This window comes from Lissotriton helveticus, chromosome 9 (genome assembly GCF_964261635.1).
Source record: "Lissotriton helveticus chromosome 9, aLisHel1.1, whole genome shotgun sequence".
In the NCBI taxonomy this organism is placed as follows: Eukaryota; Metazoa; Chordata; class Amphibia; order Caudata; family Salamandridae; genus Lissotriton; species Lissotriton helveticus.
The window spans coordinates 542,243,691-542,263,770 of NC_136070.1; the positions used below are offsets into that span (position 1 = coordinate 542,243,691).

General features: G+C 41.9%; 1 protein-coding gene across 12 annotated transcripts in view; it reads right to left on the reverse strand.

Moving 5' to 3' along the window:
* The window catches only part of LOC144781519 (uncharacterized), a 2,047,367-nt gene that overhangs the window by 1,562,707 nt on the left and 464,580 nt on the right, over positions 1-20,080 (reverse strand). For all 12 annotated transcript variants that reach the window (XR_013601003.1, XR_013601004.1, XM_078660419.1 and 9 more), the window contains one exon: positions 12,893-12,988. Coding sequence is in view for 10 of the 12 variants with exons in the window: in XM_078660419.1 (XP_078516545.1) it covers positions 12,893-12,988 (96 nt within the window). In the remaining 2 variants the exon portion in view is untranslated. The remainder of the gene's footprint in view (positions 1-12,892; positions 12,989-20,080) is intronic.

Below are 20,080 nucleotides of genomic sequence, written 5' to 3' on the forward strand. Positions count from 1 at the left end.
GTGCTTAGCTCCCTGTCTCATAAAGAGCCAGGGTAGTCTTGTTATAAATAAATATACTTTATTTTTCATAACAACTTGTGTGGTGTCCTTTCACTTTGTGTTCAAGGGGTAAATGTGATGGTAAAACAGCTGGCTTAACACGCCCTCTAGAGTTTAGCCTAAAGACTGCACGTGTCCATGCTACTAGGATAGCTGGTCTATCAGGTTGACTTACAACCAAACATCAATAAGGGTTGTTTGGACTGATACAAAGTGTTCACTAGAATAGTGAACATTATATATCAGGCCAACTTCTCACAGAGCTGACTTTAGACCGAAGGGTAAGACTTTAAATTGGTAATGGCATTTTCCTACCGTGAAACGTAGGAATTTGCGATGACGTGCTGTGACCGGGATGTGGAAGTATGCATCCTGAAGGTCCACTGAACACATCCAATTGCCTTTCTTCAAGTGTGGAAAATTTTGATGAAGAGACAGCATCCAAAATTGTTCTTTTTTGATGTATTTGTTCAGAATCCTCAGGTCTAAGATGAGCCTGAACTTGTTTGGTTGGTCTTTTTTCTGGACAAGGAAGTATCTTGAATAGATTCCCTTCCCTCTTTGCGTTGGGGGGACCTCTTCTATCACTTGTTTTTCGAGAAGGGTCAACACTTCCTGACGTAGGAGGTCCAGATGATGCTGTCGAGATTTTACTGGAGGAGAGTCTCTTGGAGCCGCACAAAAACGTAGTACGTATCCATTGTCTAGTATACTTAGCACCCATTGATCTTTCGTTATTCTGCGCCACTCTTGAACGTAGTGTGCTATACTTCCTCCCAATGGAGTGCGCAACGGTGCTAGAGGAAGCATTGACTCATTGCTTTCCTGTGGTCTTTGTTGTGGAGGAGGAATGTTGCTGGTGACCTCCTCTTCCCCTTGAGGAGCGTCGGCCCTGATATTGGGATTTCCCCTGCCTGCTTTGTGACCATTGAGGGGTTTGAACCCTCTGTTGGTTACCTTTACGATTATAGGGCCTGTATCGCTTCCTGAAATCTTTCTTTTTCTCTAGGCCCACCGCCTTCAAAGTGTCCAATTTGGCCTCCATTCTCCCCATCTCCTCGTCTGTATAGTAGGCCCCAAACAGAGAAGTACCCGAAAAAGGGAGATTCAATATGCGCTGCTGTGCATCAGGCTTTAATGGAGTGAGGCGTAACCAAGAGGAACGACGTGCACATATGCCATGTGCATATCAATGAGACGCCAGAGATACTCCATCAGCTGCCGTGCTTATCACTTGGTTGGACACCAGAGCGCCTTCTTGAATAATCTCCTAGAAGTCCTGCTGATCTTCCTTTGGAAGCTTCTCTTTAAAACGATCCAAAGAATCCCACAGGGATCTGTTGTATCGCCCCAAAAGGGCTGCAGCGTTGGAAACCTGTAAAGGGGATGCCGCCGAGTCACAGGCTTTCCTCCCCCAAGAGTCTTGAGCTTTACTCTCCTTATCGGGAGGAGAAGAGGAAGAAGATGCAACTGAGTGGGTTTTCTTAGCTCCTGCAATTATAACAGAATCAGGGGGTGGATCTGATCTCAGGAATAGAGGATCCGATGCAGCCGGCTTGTACTTCTTTATGATATGTGCAAGAGCTGCTTTTGCTGAAGCTGGAGCTAGAAATATGTCCAAAACTGGTTCGATGACTCCCGGTACCAGCGGTCTTGACACAGATCTTTGATGTAGCGTCTCAAAGATAAAGGACGTAGTCGTCTGAGTAGTGGACATGGTAATGCCCAACTTCTGTGCCCCCCTGGTAAGCACATCATGGAAAGTGTTCACATCGTCAATAGGTGACACTCTGCTAGGTGGATTATCTGTGAGGGTAGGAGAGTAATCCTTCTTAAATGAGTGAGTTGAGAATGATGACCAAGATGGTGTGCGCCGCCTTTTACGATGCCTATGTGCTGACCTACGATCAGGGGATCTGCCCCGGTGCTCTCTGGTGCGAGTGTTAGGTGACTTGTCCACTTCTTGCACCAAGCGCTGCAAAGAAGATCTATGCAATGGCCTCGAGTATTCCCCCGCCTTTGAGTAAGACCTGCCGATGCTGATTTCCAATGATGTAGGGGTTGCAGCCATCTGGGAGAGAGATGTACCGAGGGGGATCTCTACCTCCTGGGAAAAATCCTTGGTAGCAAACCTGCAGGCTCTTGAGAATGAATGGAAGCGCTGCGAGATGACGCAATTGTCTGTGGGGAACTTCTGATGGAATACGAATAGGCCCCATGGGTTCTTGAGCGCGACCTCCGTCGCGATGAACGATGAGACGTCGCTGGCGTGTGCCTTGACGTTGATCTGCCCTGCGTCACCATAATGGGAGAGACTCTGGATCCTGAACGTCTCCTCGCAGTCGATCTTTCTGAACGTCTCGACGTTGAGTGGAGTGACGCCAAATGCCTTGAGCCTATAGACCTGCTCTTGAGGGTGAGCGTGCCTGAGATCTCCCCGACGACCGGTACAACTGAGAAATCCTCCTCGATGTCGAACGATCTCTCGACGTCGACTTTCTTGGCTTCGACGTCGAATGTGACACTGGAGGGGATCCAGACCTCGACGCCGAAAGTCGCCTCAATGCCGACGGAGGTGATGGTACCTGCCTCGACGTTGAACGCCGCCTGGTTGACGTCGACGGAGAGGTATGCTTTGACGCCGGTTGCTGATGAACCTGCGACGGCGGAGCTTGACTCAACATCGACAGTAGCCTGGTTGACGCCGACAGAGATTTACGCTTCGACGTTGATCGCCGGTGACCCTGCGACGATGGAGCATGCCTCGACATCGAATGCCGCCTCGACCGGGACGACGGAGACCTGTTTCTCGACATTGGGAGAGCCCGCCTCAGCGGAGATCGCTGCCTCGATGCCGATCGTCGCCTGGTTGACAACGGCGGAGGGATCGACGTACCTGTAATCTTCGACGATGACCGGTGTTCTCTCGACGGCGAGTCTACCGTTGGTGGTCTTTCGTCTACGTTTTCGACGCTGAAGAAGGGATTTGAGGCGCCAAGCCCGACGCCGATGGAGAGCACACTGGGATCTTACTTGTGAATGCTCTCTCCTTCTTCTTCTTCAGCGGTGACCTGCCTCTGGAGGAAGATCTTCCACTCTCTGCCAGCCCATAGAGGCGAATCCTCTCTCTCTGTTCTTCAAAGTTCTTTTGGACAGTAGCTGGCAATGCTGGCAGGTGTGTGGATCATGATAAGAAGGCAGGCATAAAATACAGACAGAATGAGAGTCTGTTTGCGCCATCTTTCTGACACAGGAGGGGCAAGGATCAAAAAGGGAAGGCATTTCTGTGTGGAAAACAATGCCCAAACCCTTCAAAAACAAGTGAAAAACACTTCAACACTGAAAATATGTCGAAGGAAAAAGATTTAACCTCAAAATTGAGAGTATTGTCTGACAAAAATCAGAAAAAAGTAGAGCTGTAGTAAGTAGGGTCCTGTCAGAAGGAGCCGGATGAGAACAACTGACCTGACTGTCACCTCTGAGGCAGGATGGGAGCTAGGGGTCATGGCTGCCTGAAAGGCACGGTGCCAGTTTTATTGTTACTGTTTATGTGGGTTAGCTTTTCAGCTTTCTACACTGATGTTTTCTCTACAATGCAGCCTATGTGATGACAATGTTTTCACTTTCTTTGCAGGATTACCTTTTCTGCTGTATAATAAAGCGGTTTTCAAAGGCTTTTTTTCTCCCTGCTTTATTGGAATGCATTTATGTGCAAAGACTTCTCTCGCAGCATTGTTCAGCATGTCTAAGGAAGGCTGCATTGTACGTTTCTATATATATATATATACATATATATAGAGCGGCATATATGGCTTTCACATATATGATTCCGGCGTGTTATATATATATATATCACCGCTCAGTTTCCCCCTCGTGACAAAAGGGAACGGACCGCACTCCGTGGACAAGGTTTATAATCCAAGTTTATTCAGAAAATTAGCAACAGGACGCGTTTCGGCTACGCGCCTTCCTCCAACTGTTACCAAATAACACAAAAATTCATTTGTTAAATAAAGTTTTTTGACTTAATCACGTCATTTCCTGTGATAAACAGCAACGATGGACTTGATTTAATGAATACAATGCGGCCATCTTGGAGTGTGTAATTTTACATGCACTTTCCCCAAGTGATTTTTAAATAAACACATAAAAAATACATAAAGATATAGCCCTGGATGGGCATTGAATCAAACTTAATCTCCAAATTTACCTAATCATTCCATTAATAAATATATATATATATATATTCACAGAAAAAACCATAGGTTATAGACCATATATAGTTAGGAATTAGCATTTACAAAACCTTGAAAATTCACTGAAAAAACCATAGGTTATAGACCATATATAGTTAGGAATTAGCATTTAGAAAACCTTATTTTACTCACACAAAACCATTGAAATTCCATATATAGTTAGTTGCACTAACTATATATCGCGCACCCGCAATCCACTGCTGATGATGTCACATATTACATCATTCATGACATGGTCAGTGACATCACTGATGACATCACTGATGACATCTCAAATGACATCACTGATGACATCACTGATGACATCTCATTTGACATCATTCTTGTGCTAATACGATAAACCTCTTCAGACTCTAATATAACCTTAGATACACTCAGTGTATACAGACACTCACACACTGTCACTCATCCATGGAGTTACTCACACACCTAGTCAGTCATGCAAAGAAACAATCTCACCTCCATTTCCTCAACTATACAGTTATACACACCTTACTTATTCAAACATATACTAACACATATTTACTCTCTTATACAATCCCTGATACAAGTTCACAATGATCCATACAGCCACTCACACATTCAGTGGCTCTCATGCACAGTTATTTATATATGCCAACTCTCACATGTACTGTGTTTTACATATGTACTTACTATGACATGTAGCATTGAGATATCCATTCACTCATCAATACACTCATGCACACAGTCAACCGCCCATGTAGCTTTTTCCACATGCACTCTTGAACTCATACACCTAGTGAATCAACTGCTCACACATCTATGCACAGAGTCACACACCTCCCAGCCACCCCCACACAAACTCAATCTCCCATAGAAATACTTGGGCAACCAATTAATAACACATATAGCCTCTCGTATAGCTAATGATCAACACATGCAGCAGTTTACATCACAACAGACATAATGATGCACAAATTAAGACAGTTTAGTCACTAACCCATGCATTCAGTGAGACACATTTAATCACTCACTCATACAGTCAGTCACGCACCTACTAAATCCTTCATCCAGACACTTATACATCCACTCATTCTTCAATATCTAAGACATATTTTAACTTTACAGAAACATACAGTCACTGGATGTTGTCATCAGTGATGTCATTTGAGATGTCATCAGTGATGTCATCAGTGATGTCACTGACCATGTCATGAATGATGTAATATGTGACATCATCAGCAGTGGATTGCGGGTGCGCGATATATAGTTAGTGCAACTAACTATATATGGAATTTCAATGGTTTTGTGTGAGTAAAATAAGGTTTTCTAAATGCTAATTCCTAACTATATATGGTCTATAACCTATGGTTTTTTCAGTGAATTTTCAAGGTTTTGTAAATGCTAATTCCTAACTATATATGGTCTATAACCTATGGTTTTTTCTGTGAATTTCATTGGTTTTTTAACAGCTAATATCTGTAGCTGTAAAATGTATTCTTCTTTAAATCCAAAAATATATTTTATATGTTTATGAATAATTTTTTTTTTAAATATTTTTTTTTCTTCGTTCCCGCTTCGCGAATCGGGAAGCTTCCCGTTAGCTGACCTTGATGCCGCGAAATAGACCGCGAGCCGGTAAACGTTTCTTTACCGCAAGTGCCGCGTTAGAAAACAACATCGTGACGCCTCCCGTCCGCATGACGTTCCACGTTGTCGCGTGATACGTCATATGACGTGCTACGTTAGCGAACTGGTACGCGAAGCGAGTGCCAAAGCGCAGGTTTCTGGAAGCAAACCGGGAGGCCCTGCAAAGCGCTTAACGTAAACACAGCAAGTCATGTGACTTGGTAATAACACTTTTCATTGGTTCATTTCACTTTTGGTTTCCTAATGATGTAAGACTAGGTCATATAATCTAAAATGAACACTTTTGATTGGTTGAGAACTCTTGTTTTTCCCAAATGATGAAAATCCCTCCTTCTTTCCTCACTCTGACTTTCATCATTGTGAGAGAAAGACCCTTTGTGATCACTGAGCAATGGCTTCTTTAGTAGCTTCAGCTGGTGCTTCCCCACCACCTCCACCACCTCCAAGGAAGAGAGGACCACCTGCTCAAGTTGTAATTCAACAAGAAGAAGAAGAAGAGGAACAGGAGGACGAGCACGAAGAGAGGCAGTTTTTGCCTGAGCAGCCCAAGACGTCTCACCGGAAAGAAAACTTCATTTGGCAATTTTTTAAAATTCCCAAAGGTCAGAAAAAAGTAAATGCAAGATACGTAACTTGCCTTATATGTCAAGATAGACTGTCCAGAGGGACCGACAAAAAATACAGTTTCGGAAACTACACAATGCATCGCCATATGACTAGGTGGCATCCTAACAACTACAGTGCTGCACAGTTTCGGAACGACCTAGATAATCTCCCTATTATGGCCAGAAGATCTGTTGTACCGGAAGTAACGGGACCAGAGGGCAGGGAGATGGTGCCAAATATACAAATGAGATTTGGTGAAGTAAAACACACCTGCGTATTTTGCGATGGATTCATTTCCTACGGAGAAAGAAGCATCACTCTGATCAACAGAGCTATTGACTATCATATGCAAGTTTGTCCGAAACGCCCAAAATAATAAATACTTCTTTTTTTTGTTTTGTTGCTCCTGTTGAGCCCTTTACAATGAATCGTTTTCATTGCCCCCTCCAAGAAAAACCCAAAAAAATATAAAACTGTTCCGAAAAATTCAAAAACATTAAAAAAATGTTCAGAAAAATAAAAAAAAAAGTTCTTTTCAGAACTACCTCCCCGTTATTAAAAAATTGGTACAATATTTGGAACTGTGCCAACCTCTATTTCTCTTAGTTCGCTTCCTAGTTCGCTCGCTGGTACGCGAACTGGAAGCGAACCAAAAACAGTAAGTATAAGGGAAGGAAACACACACTTATGTTAAAAGAAAGACAGCTATAGGGGAGTAAACTAGAGATACTATTACCCATAATCCACTACTGATGATGTCACATATTACATCATTCATGACATGCTCAGTGACATCATCAGCAGAGGATTGCGGGTTTTTTGGCAACATGCCTTATCCACGGTTTAATAACGCTGCCTTTTGCTTTATATAAGTTTTCAAATTGTATGAAATATATACCAATAGGTCTTTATGAACCTTTAGGTAGTGCTTTTGTTCATGAGGTCTGGTCGCTTCCATACACATACAGATGTTTCAAAGATGATCAAGAAGTTTATCTGAATGGAGAGGAATGCACTGAGACGCCAGATCATTCACTAATGTGTAGGCACATACAGTTACACGATTCATGCAACAAACACCGACCAAATATGGCTTGCGTGTTGCAAGGCACGCCAGTTCCTGCTATCATCCCCACGTTCAAGTTGTTGGAAAATGGTAGTTATTTGATGCTCAATAATGAAGATTGTTCTGAGTTAATTAAAAGTATTCCTTTTATCGTAACAGTAAGTGAACGGGTTATTTGCTGCAGAAATGTTCTATTTCCTCCCACACATGAACATAGGGAGTTTTCAATCTGGCCACAAATACCAACCTTGGGACACGTTTCAACGGCATGACAAGAATAAGAGCTCTTTTGTCTCAGAGAGAGGTGGCCTTGAGTTCGGCCCGTGAAACTTTCGTACTTCACATAGCGAACACCCGTACACAGGTTTGCCTTTCAATTTCAGCAACATGTTTCCGACTATCTTTAACGCATCCTCCACAAAATCCCTGGCACACTTTTTTAAAGTTGTTACCAGTGGTCTCGTGACTTCATTTGAGAAAATCTTTGGAGTCATCCCTGCTCCCTTTCATTCCATTTTCTCCACTCTGGTTCGTGGATTGCATTTTTACTTGCATTACCAGCGGACGCTCTTGTGCTTTTTTACATTTTTAAATATGGATGTCCCTCCTATGCAACCTCCGACCCTGCAGCTGCTGACACTGTTCCGCAATCGCATGCTAGAATATTATGGCACAATGCCGTTGGCGATATTAAGCACGGCATATGGATTATCTTTTCGGTTCTCCTACTTCACCTGTGTCCAGCCTGTATTTCACTGCCTGACCTGTGATTTCGATTGGGCCATTGATTTGTGTCTCTGCGGACCGGTTTCTCCTGACGTCGACTTTAATCAGCTGATGACTCCTATCATTACTCACGAGTTGGTTTGTCCTGGCGAAAGGATTATGGCTGTGGCATTGATGCATGGACTACTTGGTCCCTGGAATTTACTGGCGGCAGCACAGTCTTTCTTGGAACACAGCTTTCTTGAAAACCCACCGAGCTGTCCTCTGATGGTGATAGAGGATCCGGTGCTGGGAGAGCACGTATGTTCTTTTCCGCTTTTAAATTGGATGGCTGAACTGTTTTCGGATGAAGACGGTGACTTCCTGTTGGAGGCTGTTGCAGCTTATTTTGCATACACAGTTATGTCATAGACCTTTTTCATGTTTCATATGCTGAGTACTAGCATTTCATTGACAATTCATTGACTTAATTGTCAAGTTTTTATTATTTACCTTGCCTATTGGCTTAAGACTCGATAAAGTACTTGGCTGTTTTATTTTTCTTTAGCATTGAATTTTCCTAGTTTTTAATGCTTTACCTTGCGGACCGTCCACATATAAACTTGCAATCTGCTCTCATGAGATGGCACTTCTATTATCTTATTCAGTTCGTTTCCGGATCATGGGGAGGTGTCATCTAGGTCCTGGATATCTTTACACCGTGTTAAGTTAGCATGGGCTCATTACCGGTTTAAACGCCATTTTTCCTTTTTTGCAACTTCTGCACACGACATTTAGTTGTTGCTTTAGCTTTCCACCTAGTAGTTCATCGTGGTTTACATGAGAATAATATGTTATTGGTCTACTATCTGCTTTACTTGTTAAACTATATCTGTACAGCGAGTGCTAAAGTTTCAAGAACAACACGATACAGAATTGTTATGAGGTCTGATCTCCACGACTTCATACTCATAACATAAGTGCAACTTCTGCCAATTCTGGGCATGAGGCGGGTTTTATATTGCTTTGCCGAACACACATACACAACAGTTGATGCGGTTCACATGAAGAGAGAGCTGGTGTATGCTGATGTGATTCCTTCAAATCTAAGACACTAAAGTATGGGCACGCCCTAAACCAACACAAAGAGACCTTCTTAGCAAATAATATAATATGTGTATTAGGGAGGGTGAGATATAAGCAGCCGCGGGCCGTGGAGGGAGTTACGGTGAGGCAGGGAGGCGGGGAGGGGGAGAAGCAGGGTGGAGCCCTCTCTACCTTGCCCCTCCCCCTCCCCGCCTCCCTGCCCCACCGTAACTCCCTCCACGGCCCGCGGCTGCTTATAAGTGTTGCTAACTCTTATTCATTTACAGCATGTTAACATACTGTCACCATTCGCTTTTTATGTACTAGTAACTATGCTGGTAATTTTGCTACTGATAATATGTGTACTTGTATTCTCCACCCTGCTTCTCCCCCTCCCCGCCTCCCTGCCTCACCGTAACTCCCTCCACGGCCCGCGGCTGCTTATAAGTGTTGCTAACTCTTATTCATTTACAGCATGTTAACATACTATCACCATTCACTTTTTATGTACTAGTAACTATGCTGGTAATTTTGCTACTGATAATATGTGTACTTTTATTATCTAAGGTACTACGCCTGAGAAGACGGCATTAGTAAATAAACATTTCAAATACACATGTGTTCTTCTTAACTCCATGTTCTGGTTTCTAAGAAATATATAACGACCGACTGTTCATGAGTTCCACGTATCCTGAGGTACTATAAGTTCATATTCTGGATTGTCTAAACATTGAGAGTTTGTTATATCCAATGTGACACTGTACCTAGCTTGCTAAATAGTTTTTGATTACTAACGTGAGTTTTGGGACACCCTAATTCGCCGAGGTTCCAATCCTCTGTCCACAGTTCTGTGTGAGAACAGAAACCCTGCGACAGGGGCACCCCCGACCCTTGCTGGAGCTTCATCACACTTGCGATACAACTCCAGCAATGCGCCACCTTTACGGCACAGATACATCACGCATCTGTGCTGTTTTTGCCCCGTGATGCGCCGCATTGTAAATGCAGCACACCATAGGTGACGGAACAGCGGCACAGAATGACTAACACATCCCTGGTGATGCGCCAGTCATCATAAATCTATCCCTATGCTTCTTATCTTGTTAGAGATGAACCGCCATATGTATCATCAAAGTTATTTGCATTTCCTAAATAGCGAACTTTAAGGAATAAATAGCGATTCTTTACCATTCCTAGTTTGCGATGAGCTATTTGCTAAATTAGCCGAATGTAGCCCAATGAAGCCCAATGTAGCCCAATGTAGCCCAAAGATGGCCGCCAGACACACAAAAAAACAAATGTAGCCCAAATATCAGCCAGATGTAGCCCAACTATAGCCCAGTGACAGAATGACCAATCAGCTTCGCAAACCTCCGTTACGCGAAGCGGAGCGCTGTTACAGATATATATCTTTTTTTGAACGTTAATTTCTCAAAATCCACTGGAGCACATATATTGAGACCTAGCAAAGGCACATCGGGCTACCAGTCCCTAATATTTTGCCCAGTTTCGTGCAAATCCATTCAGCCGTTCGATTATTATTTTTATTATTTTTTTTTGCCCCGCGGGGCCCTTTTAAAACCTCCACATCAAACCTAGGGGGTCAGCGAGGATCTACTATGCCCCCTTATAGTTATTTCCCCCTTTGTTTTGACCTCCTCTTGTCTCTCGATCCTACCGAGAGACAAGATGGCGGCCGCTACGGACTGTTTGGAATGTTGACAGACGCCGGAGAACCAATCAGCTTCGCTTCACAAAGCTCCGTTGCGCGAAAAGTCCGCGAACCAGAGCGCTAACCGGTCCGCTGTTACAGATATATATCTTTTTTTAAACGTTAATTTCTCAAAATCCACTGGAGCACATATATTGAGACCTACAAAAGGCACATCGGGCTACCAGTCCCTACAATTTTGCCAAGTTTCGTGCAAATCCATTCAGCCGTTCGGGCTAAAAGTGAGGCCAACCGCCCTATGGAAAACTCAATGTTAAAAACACGTTTTGGGACCCCCCTTTTTTCTCGGCCCCCACTGGACGAACCCCCCCCCAATTTTCAAGGGCTGCTCAGAAACAAAATGTGCCATTTTCCTGAAAATTTCAGCCGATTCCGTCCACAAACGCCAAAGTTATTAGACATAGAATTTTCAAAAAACCCATAGAGAAAAAATCCTAACTATATATACCTACTGGCGACCGCCAGTAGGTAATATATATATATATATATATATATATATATATATATATATATATATATATATATATATATATATAGCGGCATATATGGTTTTCACATATATGATATATGTTTACCGGGGCGCCGCACATGGGCGGGAATATTCATGTGCTTATGACTATTGATGAGGATCCCCTTGAAGAGAACTTGTGCATTAAGTCCTGAACTGAATAACAACACAATTTTTTTTTTGTCCTCATTCTGCCAACATTCTTCTTAGGGTGTACTCCGATCTCTCTAGGAATTACAAGAGGGGGCATGACCGGTTACCCTTGAGGCAAACAAAAGTAGTGACCCACAGGTATATTGCTGTGTCCACTTTCATCTACTAAACCCAATGATACTGCCACATTGGAGAGACTGTAGCAGACAGAAAGATTGGCCTAATCATAGGACTCACGTTGCCTTTTCTCTCCACCATACCAACGGAGCCCAGGTTTTCCTCTCACTCGTAGGGTCACATGCTATATCAGGCTCACTAGTATATATGATATTTCTAAGGCCCTCAGTAAACAGCGATGGACTTCCTGATTTCCATAATCTACAAATCTCCCATCTAGCCAAGAGAATCACATAAAACAGAAACTTTGCGTTACTCGCTGAGAGCTGCACTTCTTCCCAATTTAGCCCCCAAAAAATTAGGCGAATACTAACTGAAATCTGTGTCCCAATTGTTTCCCCAATTAAGTCACAGACTGAGTTCCTATACGATGATGTTTTTGGACATATCATGAATAGATGGATATCATCTGCCGCTATTAGCATACATCTTGGGCAGTTATATGAGTTACTGGTGATCTTAGACAACTTCGCAGGTGACCAATACACTCTATAGGTGGTGAATAAGAGATTGCGTTTGAGTGGGGCTGGTTTAACTACTGTTCGAATGATATCATAGGAGTCACACCACATTTACATCAGATCACACTCTCCAATCTCCTGACCCCATAGTTTTGTGATTTCAGTTTCTAATTCCATATTCGCTTCCAAAAAGGCCCACCATGAGTCACAGTAAACACATTCCCTTCTAGAATATGGAACCACTGAAGCATAATTAACTACGTGCCCCTCCAGTACAATAGAACCGATGATAAATATTCCAGTTAAACCCCAGTTGGGCGCTTGGCTCCATTCCTTTCAAGTAGAAACTCTCCACTATCTCCCTGGAGCCTGAACCCCTCCCTCTTACCTCATCTAGCATCTAGCCTGGCCGGCGATATCTGCGCACTTGCAGACATCTCCGAGCGGCTAATCAGAATTCCCTTGATCCTGGCATTTCAGAGAAAGACCTACCGTTGAGGAATGGCAGCAATCTCTTGTGCTCTGGAAGTCGCCTGGAATAGTGGTTGCACATCCAGGTCCGTCCTGCAGGTGTCATCACTTGGAACTCTGGAATGGAAGAAAAGCGAAGGGAAAAAAAAACAATGTTAGTGCACTGTTCTTGTTTTCTCCGTGACTCTGTTCATTTCAAGCTCGCAACACTCCTGAACTTGTGCCTTAATCCCTGAACTGAATTACGACACTATTGAGATCACAAGAGACATTCCAATGAACAAAAAAGAGAGGGTAGAGCGGTGAAGCTGAAAGAAAGCAAAATTCTTGCGTAATGGCGTCATTTGCTCATTGAGGAGACTTAGAACCACGACTAAGGACTTAATATAAGAGTTTTGTGTCGCCTTACCACAAGAGATCATAATACGTGTTTACTGTTTTAAATATTTTGTAAGTCTGTTTCAATACTTGGAGTGTTTACAAGAGATTGATTATGTTGCTTGCCACAATGACTAATCTGATTTATGTTACTTCTTCCTAGTTGATCATTCTAGCACCATAGAATGCGCATTCCCAAAAAGGGAGATTGTTGGGTGGCCGTGCATAGCAGTGAGTCAGACAAACATCCAGAGGTTCAGTCATTGCCTCTTTTGTTGTTTTATCCAGACCCCGTTCACTTCTGGGACAGAGTCTGTTTTGACGTAATACATACATTCTTTGGTCAAGAGCTGTGTTGGGAGTGAGATGGGTCCAGCATCGTCTCTGCAGACAGGTTTTCCTAGTCAGCTGTCCGACAGAAATCCAAGCCACCTAAATCCTTTTTGCCCAGGCGATATGGACCCAAGGAATCTGATAAATGGAAGGGAGACTCACACAAATGATACCAGGTTGAACAGCTTTCTTTTCATCAAATACATCCTGAAAATACAAGTATTCCTTTGGAAGGATGTTTGAAAGTTCTGTTGCCACTGCTACACACATTTGGGATAGAATCAGGTCTTGTGCTGTGGTATAGCAACTGCGCGCTGCCACATTTTGGACCACTTGCAGTTGAAAGCCTAAATATGCGGTTAAACCAAGGTACAAGGCATTCATATAGCCCAGCCAAGAGAAGATCATAGCTTGAACTTTGGTTTTGCCGGCCTCCCACGGAAGAAGGGGGAGGAATTTCCTTAGAGTCTTAAGAATCCAAATACAGATTCTAGCAACTGAGTGGATCTTTGTCTTAAAAGATATGATATTATCGCAGATGATCTCCAAAAAAATAGAGAGTTTCCCAAAGACCAGAAAGGACTGGGTATCAAATATTTATCAAAAGAGGATCCTTTCTGTGTATTAATCTTTCCTATGGTGACCAAAAGGCCTACACATTCAAATCCTTACCAGTTTTGTAATTATGGTATTTGCAAAGATATTTCAAATAGAGAATCGTACTCCACACTAGAAAATCATTTTTTACTCTCAAAAGTTTATTATGTAGAAACACTTGTGTTTAAAACCATTGTTTAAAATTGCAGACAATTAGTAATATAATTTGGGTGCTCTGGTACAATATTTAAATGCTATCTAACAATTCCGATTTACGGTATCTACCTCAGAGTCATTCCCCATTAAAATCATGCATTTTTATGCTCACAAAATAAATACGAAATACATATACACATTTAGATGTCCTACTGTCGACGCGTTTCGGTGCGTAGGTTTTACAATTATGGCACCTTCCTCAGGACGGACGAATTTAAAACCACAGGATTATTTTACTTCTTTCTAAAAAGAGAGAATACATATAATTAATATACTGTTCCTACAGAGAGATTTTATTCTAGTGGTGGATATATCTAATGAGGTTTACTTCTCATAACTACCCTTACTTGAAGTTTAGGGATTAGGGTCCTTCTATTGAAATCCAGGGCCACTGTAACTCCTTGTGTGGTTGCAGATAGGTTCTCTCACTACGAGGTCTTTTTGAATCATTGACTTCTATAATGAAAGAGCGTGGAATTATATACCAAACTGCAGAGACTTAAGGCCTATTTTTACATTCATCAAAGGCCACTTACTCGTAAGGTTCTTATTGACACGTGATTAAATGGTGTCTGTCGAGCAGGTACATGATTACAGATATGTACCGTCTGGGTTAGGTTGTTTTACCGTGCCTGTAAAGTACACATGTGTCAATATATACTCTAGATGACGAGTAACTGACTGGCTAGTGTAGGGATGGATTAATACATACCTATAGCTTTTGCGTCAAATGCAGACAATCAGGCTGTTCTTTATTTCGCCCTTTTCAAAGGTATCTTTGTACCTGTACCAAATTACATATTTTTATACTTAGTACAGGTAAATGTGGGGATTATAGACTGTCTACTTTCTGTCTGCTGGCTCATTGTGTGAATAATGGTACATACCGGTTCCGGGCTCTATTTTCCCTTTTCGCCTGGTATGCTGCGTGCTCTTCTTTTCATTAAGTGCTGTAAATGTACGCTGTAGGTGGGGGGCTATTTTCCGTGCAATCCTCTCCCAACCTGAGTAGTAAATAGGCACTGTTTAGATTACTATGCCTGGACACAAATGTATAGTTGCTAAACTGGCTGTTGGAAAAACATTTTAATCCTAATAGTGATGTCCATGAAGTCCAATTCACTAAATTATGCTATTCGGACTTTGTGTCTATCAAGACACTGAAAATGCATTACCTCGCTTATTCATTTAGAATATGCATTTTCATGATCACAGCAAGCACTAAAATAATATCCTACATTATGCCATTAAGGTAGTGGTTGACATCTATTTCAGTAAAATATAGAGCTCTCTCTGCTACTTCTTACTTTAAAGGAGATTCCCGCCCCCTCTGTCGGGTCGCTGGCAACAGCCTAGTTCTTACCTTTAAAAACGGGCACTCGGCGAACCCAGTTCTGACGGCTTCCTGCTTACTCCGCGACTGTATTAAGCAGTAATATTCCTAAGCCTTTAAATACCCTGTCGAATTACCAATTAGCTGCCAATTAGCTGCTTAATTGGTATTTTATGCGTCTATCGGCAAAGTTCAATTCTGGGCGCCATTTTTGTAGTTCTGAATGTCGCTGTATATGAACTACACAACCGCGACTTTAACCCGATTAATTATCGGGGTTATGCGGATAGAGGCACCCAGTCCTAACTATTAATATTGTTTTTTATGCCAAAGTCCATGCGTTTTTTATGGCATTTCTTTGAGCATAAAGATTCTGATCGCTGTTTTGGGGCCATTTTAGTAGTCCTTTGCGTCTTTCTGAAGGAGACTACGCAATCGCGGGTTCGAGGCTTGGCTTCGATTATTTTTAGTAAAGGATTCTAAATTGAAGTCTTGCTTCGTTTTTTAGTGCGATCTCTGTATAACCCAGGGTCACGCATTTTATAGATTTGCATCCCAGGGTAACTATACTTAATGCCAGTTTCGTTGTTTGGAGGCAAGCTACCCTAATCTAGAGGCCATTTTAGTAGTTTTAGATGTGCGAGTGTCTGTTGGGACGCGGGTTCGATCCCCGGACTGTCTCTTTCTTAAATCTCAGTTGTTAATAACGCCCTCTATGTACAGCTTATTTCTAGGGCATATTTATTGTTTGTTATCTCACCCTTGCACATCTTTGCATTCCGTCACCAGTTGCAAACAGTGCCTTTTGATATAATTAGCACATTTTTTTAGCGTCAGCAGTATTTAGTAAGGGGCATCCTATTTTCGAGTTATGTCCCGCTTTCTATTATGATGCTTTTTGGAATTATAATATTCCTTAACCTAAATTAGGTGCTGGAAGCCCAGATCTATTACAATAGAACTCCTCACTATACACCCTGGAAAAAACATTATTTATTTCTCGATTTTCAGTGTTGTATCTTTGTATAGACATTGATGGCCATCTCTCATTACATTTTATACCATACACATGAACCTTGGCATCTATTTGAAGCGAAAAAATCTTTTTTAGAATTTTGATGAAAAAAGCCAACAGAGTCAATACCACATTTCGCTTTTTCACATTTTACAACATTGTCATCAGCATATTACATTGCTCAGTAAACATGAGCTCAAAGTATGATTATAATAATTTTCATGAGGGGTGGTTTTCAACAGTATATATACATAAATCACCAAACATTCATTCCAGATAATGTACATGGGCAGAGATCTACAGTATTATCTAATCATTCTGTCCCATTCCTCACGGCTATTTAATCCTTTGTAGTATGATTTGAATTTGGACATATAGAACTGTTCCCTTTGTTTTCGTTTTTTATTTAAATCTCCTCCTCTTACTGAAATTTTAATCTTTTCCAGAATGAACCACTTGATGTCATCAATATTGTGGTTTTCAGTTATCCAGTGCTCCACCAGCGGAGCATTTTTTCTATTGTTTCTTACTGCAGAGCGATGCTCCGTGAGGCGTAGACGCATTTCGCGTCCTGTCTCCCCAATGTAACATTTGTTGCACGGGCACAGCAAGAGGTATACTACATTGGCAGTACGACAGTTGACGTGGTCGTTCATCCAATGGGTTATACCGTTGACTTCTAGTTTGTCGGTCTTTATAATGTTCCTGCAATGTGAACAGGAACCACAGGGCAGATTTCCCCTGATGGGACTGTTGTTCATTACATTTCTTTGTGCTCCACTTTTTGGTTCTTTAAAAGTGTGTACTAAGTGATTCCTTATGGTCCTGTTTCTTCTATATGCATATGTTGGTTTAGCCATAGGTACTGTCCCTGCTTTGTTTAGTATGCCCCAATTTCTGTTTATCAGATTTTTTACTTTGTTACTGAAACCGTTATAGTCCGATACCATGATGATACCATCTTCACGGTCATTTGTTTTTGAGTGTCCCTCAAACAGACTGTCACGGTTATAGTACTTTGCGCGCTTATATGCTTGTTTTATAAGGCGCTTCGGGTATCCTCTCTGAGTCAATTTAGTTTTTAGAACGGCTGCATGTTTCTCATAGCTGGCTCTGTCACTGCAGTTACGCCTAATTCTTAAAAATTGACTAAAAGGTATCCCATCTTTCTGACATTTGGGGTGGTAGCTCGTATGGTGGAGTAGAGTATTACGATCTGTTGGTTTTACAAACAGGTCCACATTGAGGGCTCCTTCTTTTTCATGGATTTTGATGTCTAGAAAATCTACTGAGGCTTGGCTTTTATTTGAGGTAAATTTGAGGTTTGGATCCCCACAGTTGATCCATTCTAAAAAGGTATCTAGTTCTCTTTCATGTCCATCCCAAATAAAAAAAATGTCATCTATGAAACGTGACCAGTACTTTACATTCTCAAAAAAAGGACACATTTCATTGTGAATGTGCTGAGTCTCAAATCTTCCCACATATAGGCATGCCAGGCTGGGAGCACATGTGGCTCCCATACTGGTGCCCTTGATCTGGCGATAATACTCGTTTTTGAATAGGAAAATGTTGTTTTTTAAGATTATCTCAATACATTCTATGATGAAGGTATTTTGTGAGGTCAGGTCCCCATCTTCATTGCCCAGAATATCCTTCATCATTGTTACAGTATCTTCTTGCGGGATATTCGTATATAGTGCTTCGATATCGAGACACACCAACCATTGCGTATCTTTATTGAATGCTATCCCTTCTATCTTGGAAATCATGTGGGTAGTGTCTTTGATATATGAGGGTAGTTGTGTTACCAAAGGCTGAATAAAATGGTCCACATATTTACTGAGAGGCTCAGTAAGGGATTCTATTCCAGATACTATAGGGCGCATAGGGGGGTTTTCCAGATTTTTGTGCACCTTAGGCAACCCATATAGTGCTGGGACCTTGGGGTTCTCGTTTAGTAAGAATCTGTACTCTTCTTCACATATGATGTTGTCCTCTTTAGCGAAATTTACAACATCACTGACCTTCTTCTTCAGATTGTTCCATTCTCTCACATTACTAGGTTTATAGTGTGACTCATTACTCAAAAGTTTTAACATTCTTTTTTCATAGTCATCTGTTGTTAGAACCACTATGCTTCCACCCTTGTCTCCGGGTTTTATGGTGATTTCATCACTGGATGACAGGGACTTTAGCGCCTCCCTTTCTTGCTTAGATAAGTTATTTTCAGTCCATACCTGTGTGTCCAGGAGTTTCTCCAAACCAATGGTCACTGCTTTTTCAAAGGTATCTACCTCTGATCCCACCATTGTTATATTGGGTGTCCATACGGACGGTGGTTTGAGGCCTGATTTGTTGGTGGATTCTCTATTCTCTTTACCTACAAAATTTTTTTTAATTCTAACTTTTCTGAACAGGTCCCTCACATCCCTTTCAATATTGTATCTACAACCTAATGTACTGGGGGCAAAACCCAATCCCTTTTCTAAAACGCTGGTTTCGTGTTTAGTAAGCGTTTTTGTGGAGAGGTTTATTATAGGGGCTTTTTGAACTACTTCCTCTAATACTGATTTTTGTTTTGGGGGTATCAATTGCTCTCTCATTGTTCCTAATCTTTGTGGCTGCGAGTCCGCATATAGGGTCTCCTTATCGTACCCCCTGTTTGCTGGTTGCCTTGACGACCCCTCCCCCGGGTCCTGAAACCCCTTTGTTGGTGCCTCTGTTGTTGCCCTAAAAAAACTGGTTGATATTCTCTGTTGTTTGTCTGACCTCCTTCTCTTATATCAGTCCTGTTTCTCGATTCCTGATGTCTCTCTCCTTCTGAGTCGGAGCTATTGTAGGAGGTATCAGAGAATGTGATATTCTTTTTGTGGTACCTATTCTTGTTGTAGGTAAAGTGTTTACCATTGTATTCATTTGGTGCTGGTTGCTCATAATAGTCTTTTTGGATATATGGGTATACAGATTCGATTTTATAATTTGCTATGTCCTTACGTAGCTTATTAGTTTTTTTGTTTATCATATATTCTTGGTATCCACCAATATCCTCTTTTATCTCATCTAGTTTTTTCTTAGCGTCTTCTAACGCTGTGCTGTCATTTAGTTGTTTTTCAAGGGTCTCTATTTCCTCCCTTTCTATTATGATGATAGCTTGTGCAGTCTCTATTATGAGCAACATCCAGTCGCGACTGCATCTGTTCGCGATCAGGGTCCAGCTTTCTTTAAACTTCTCATTGTTCACAAATAAGCCTGGTTCGTTCCTAATCTGAAGTCCAACTGGTATGATCCCTTTCCTGCAATATTGAATGATAAATTCAGAATGTAGTTCTGTACG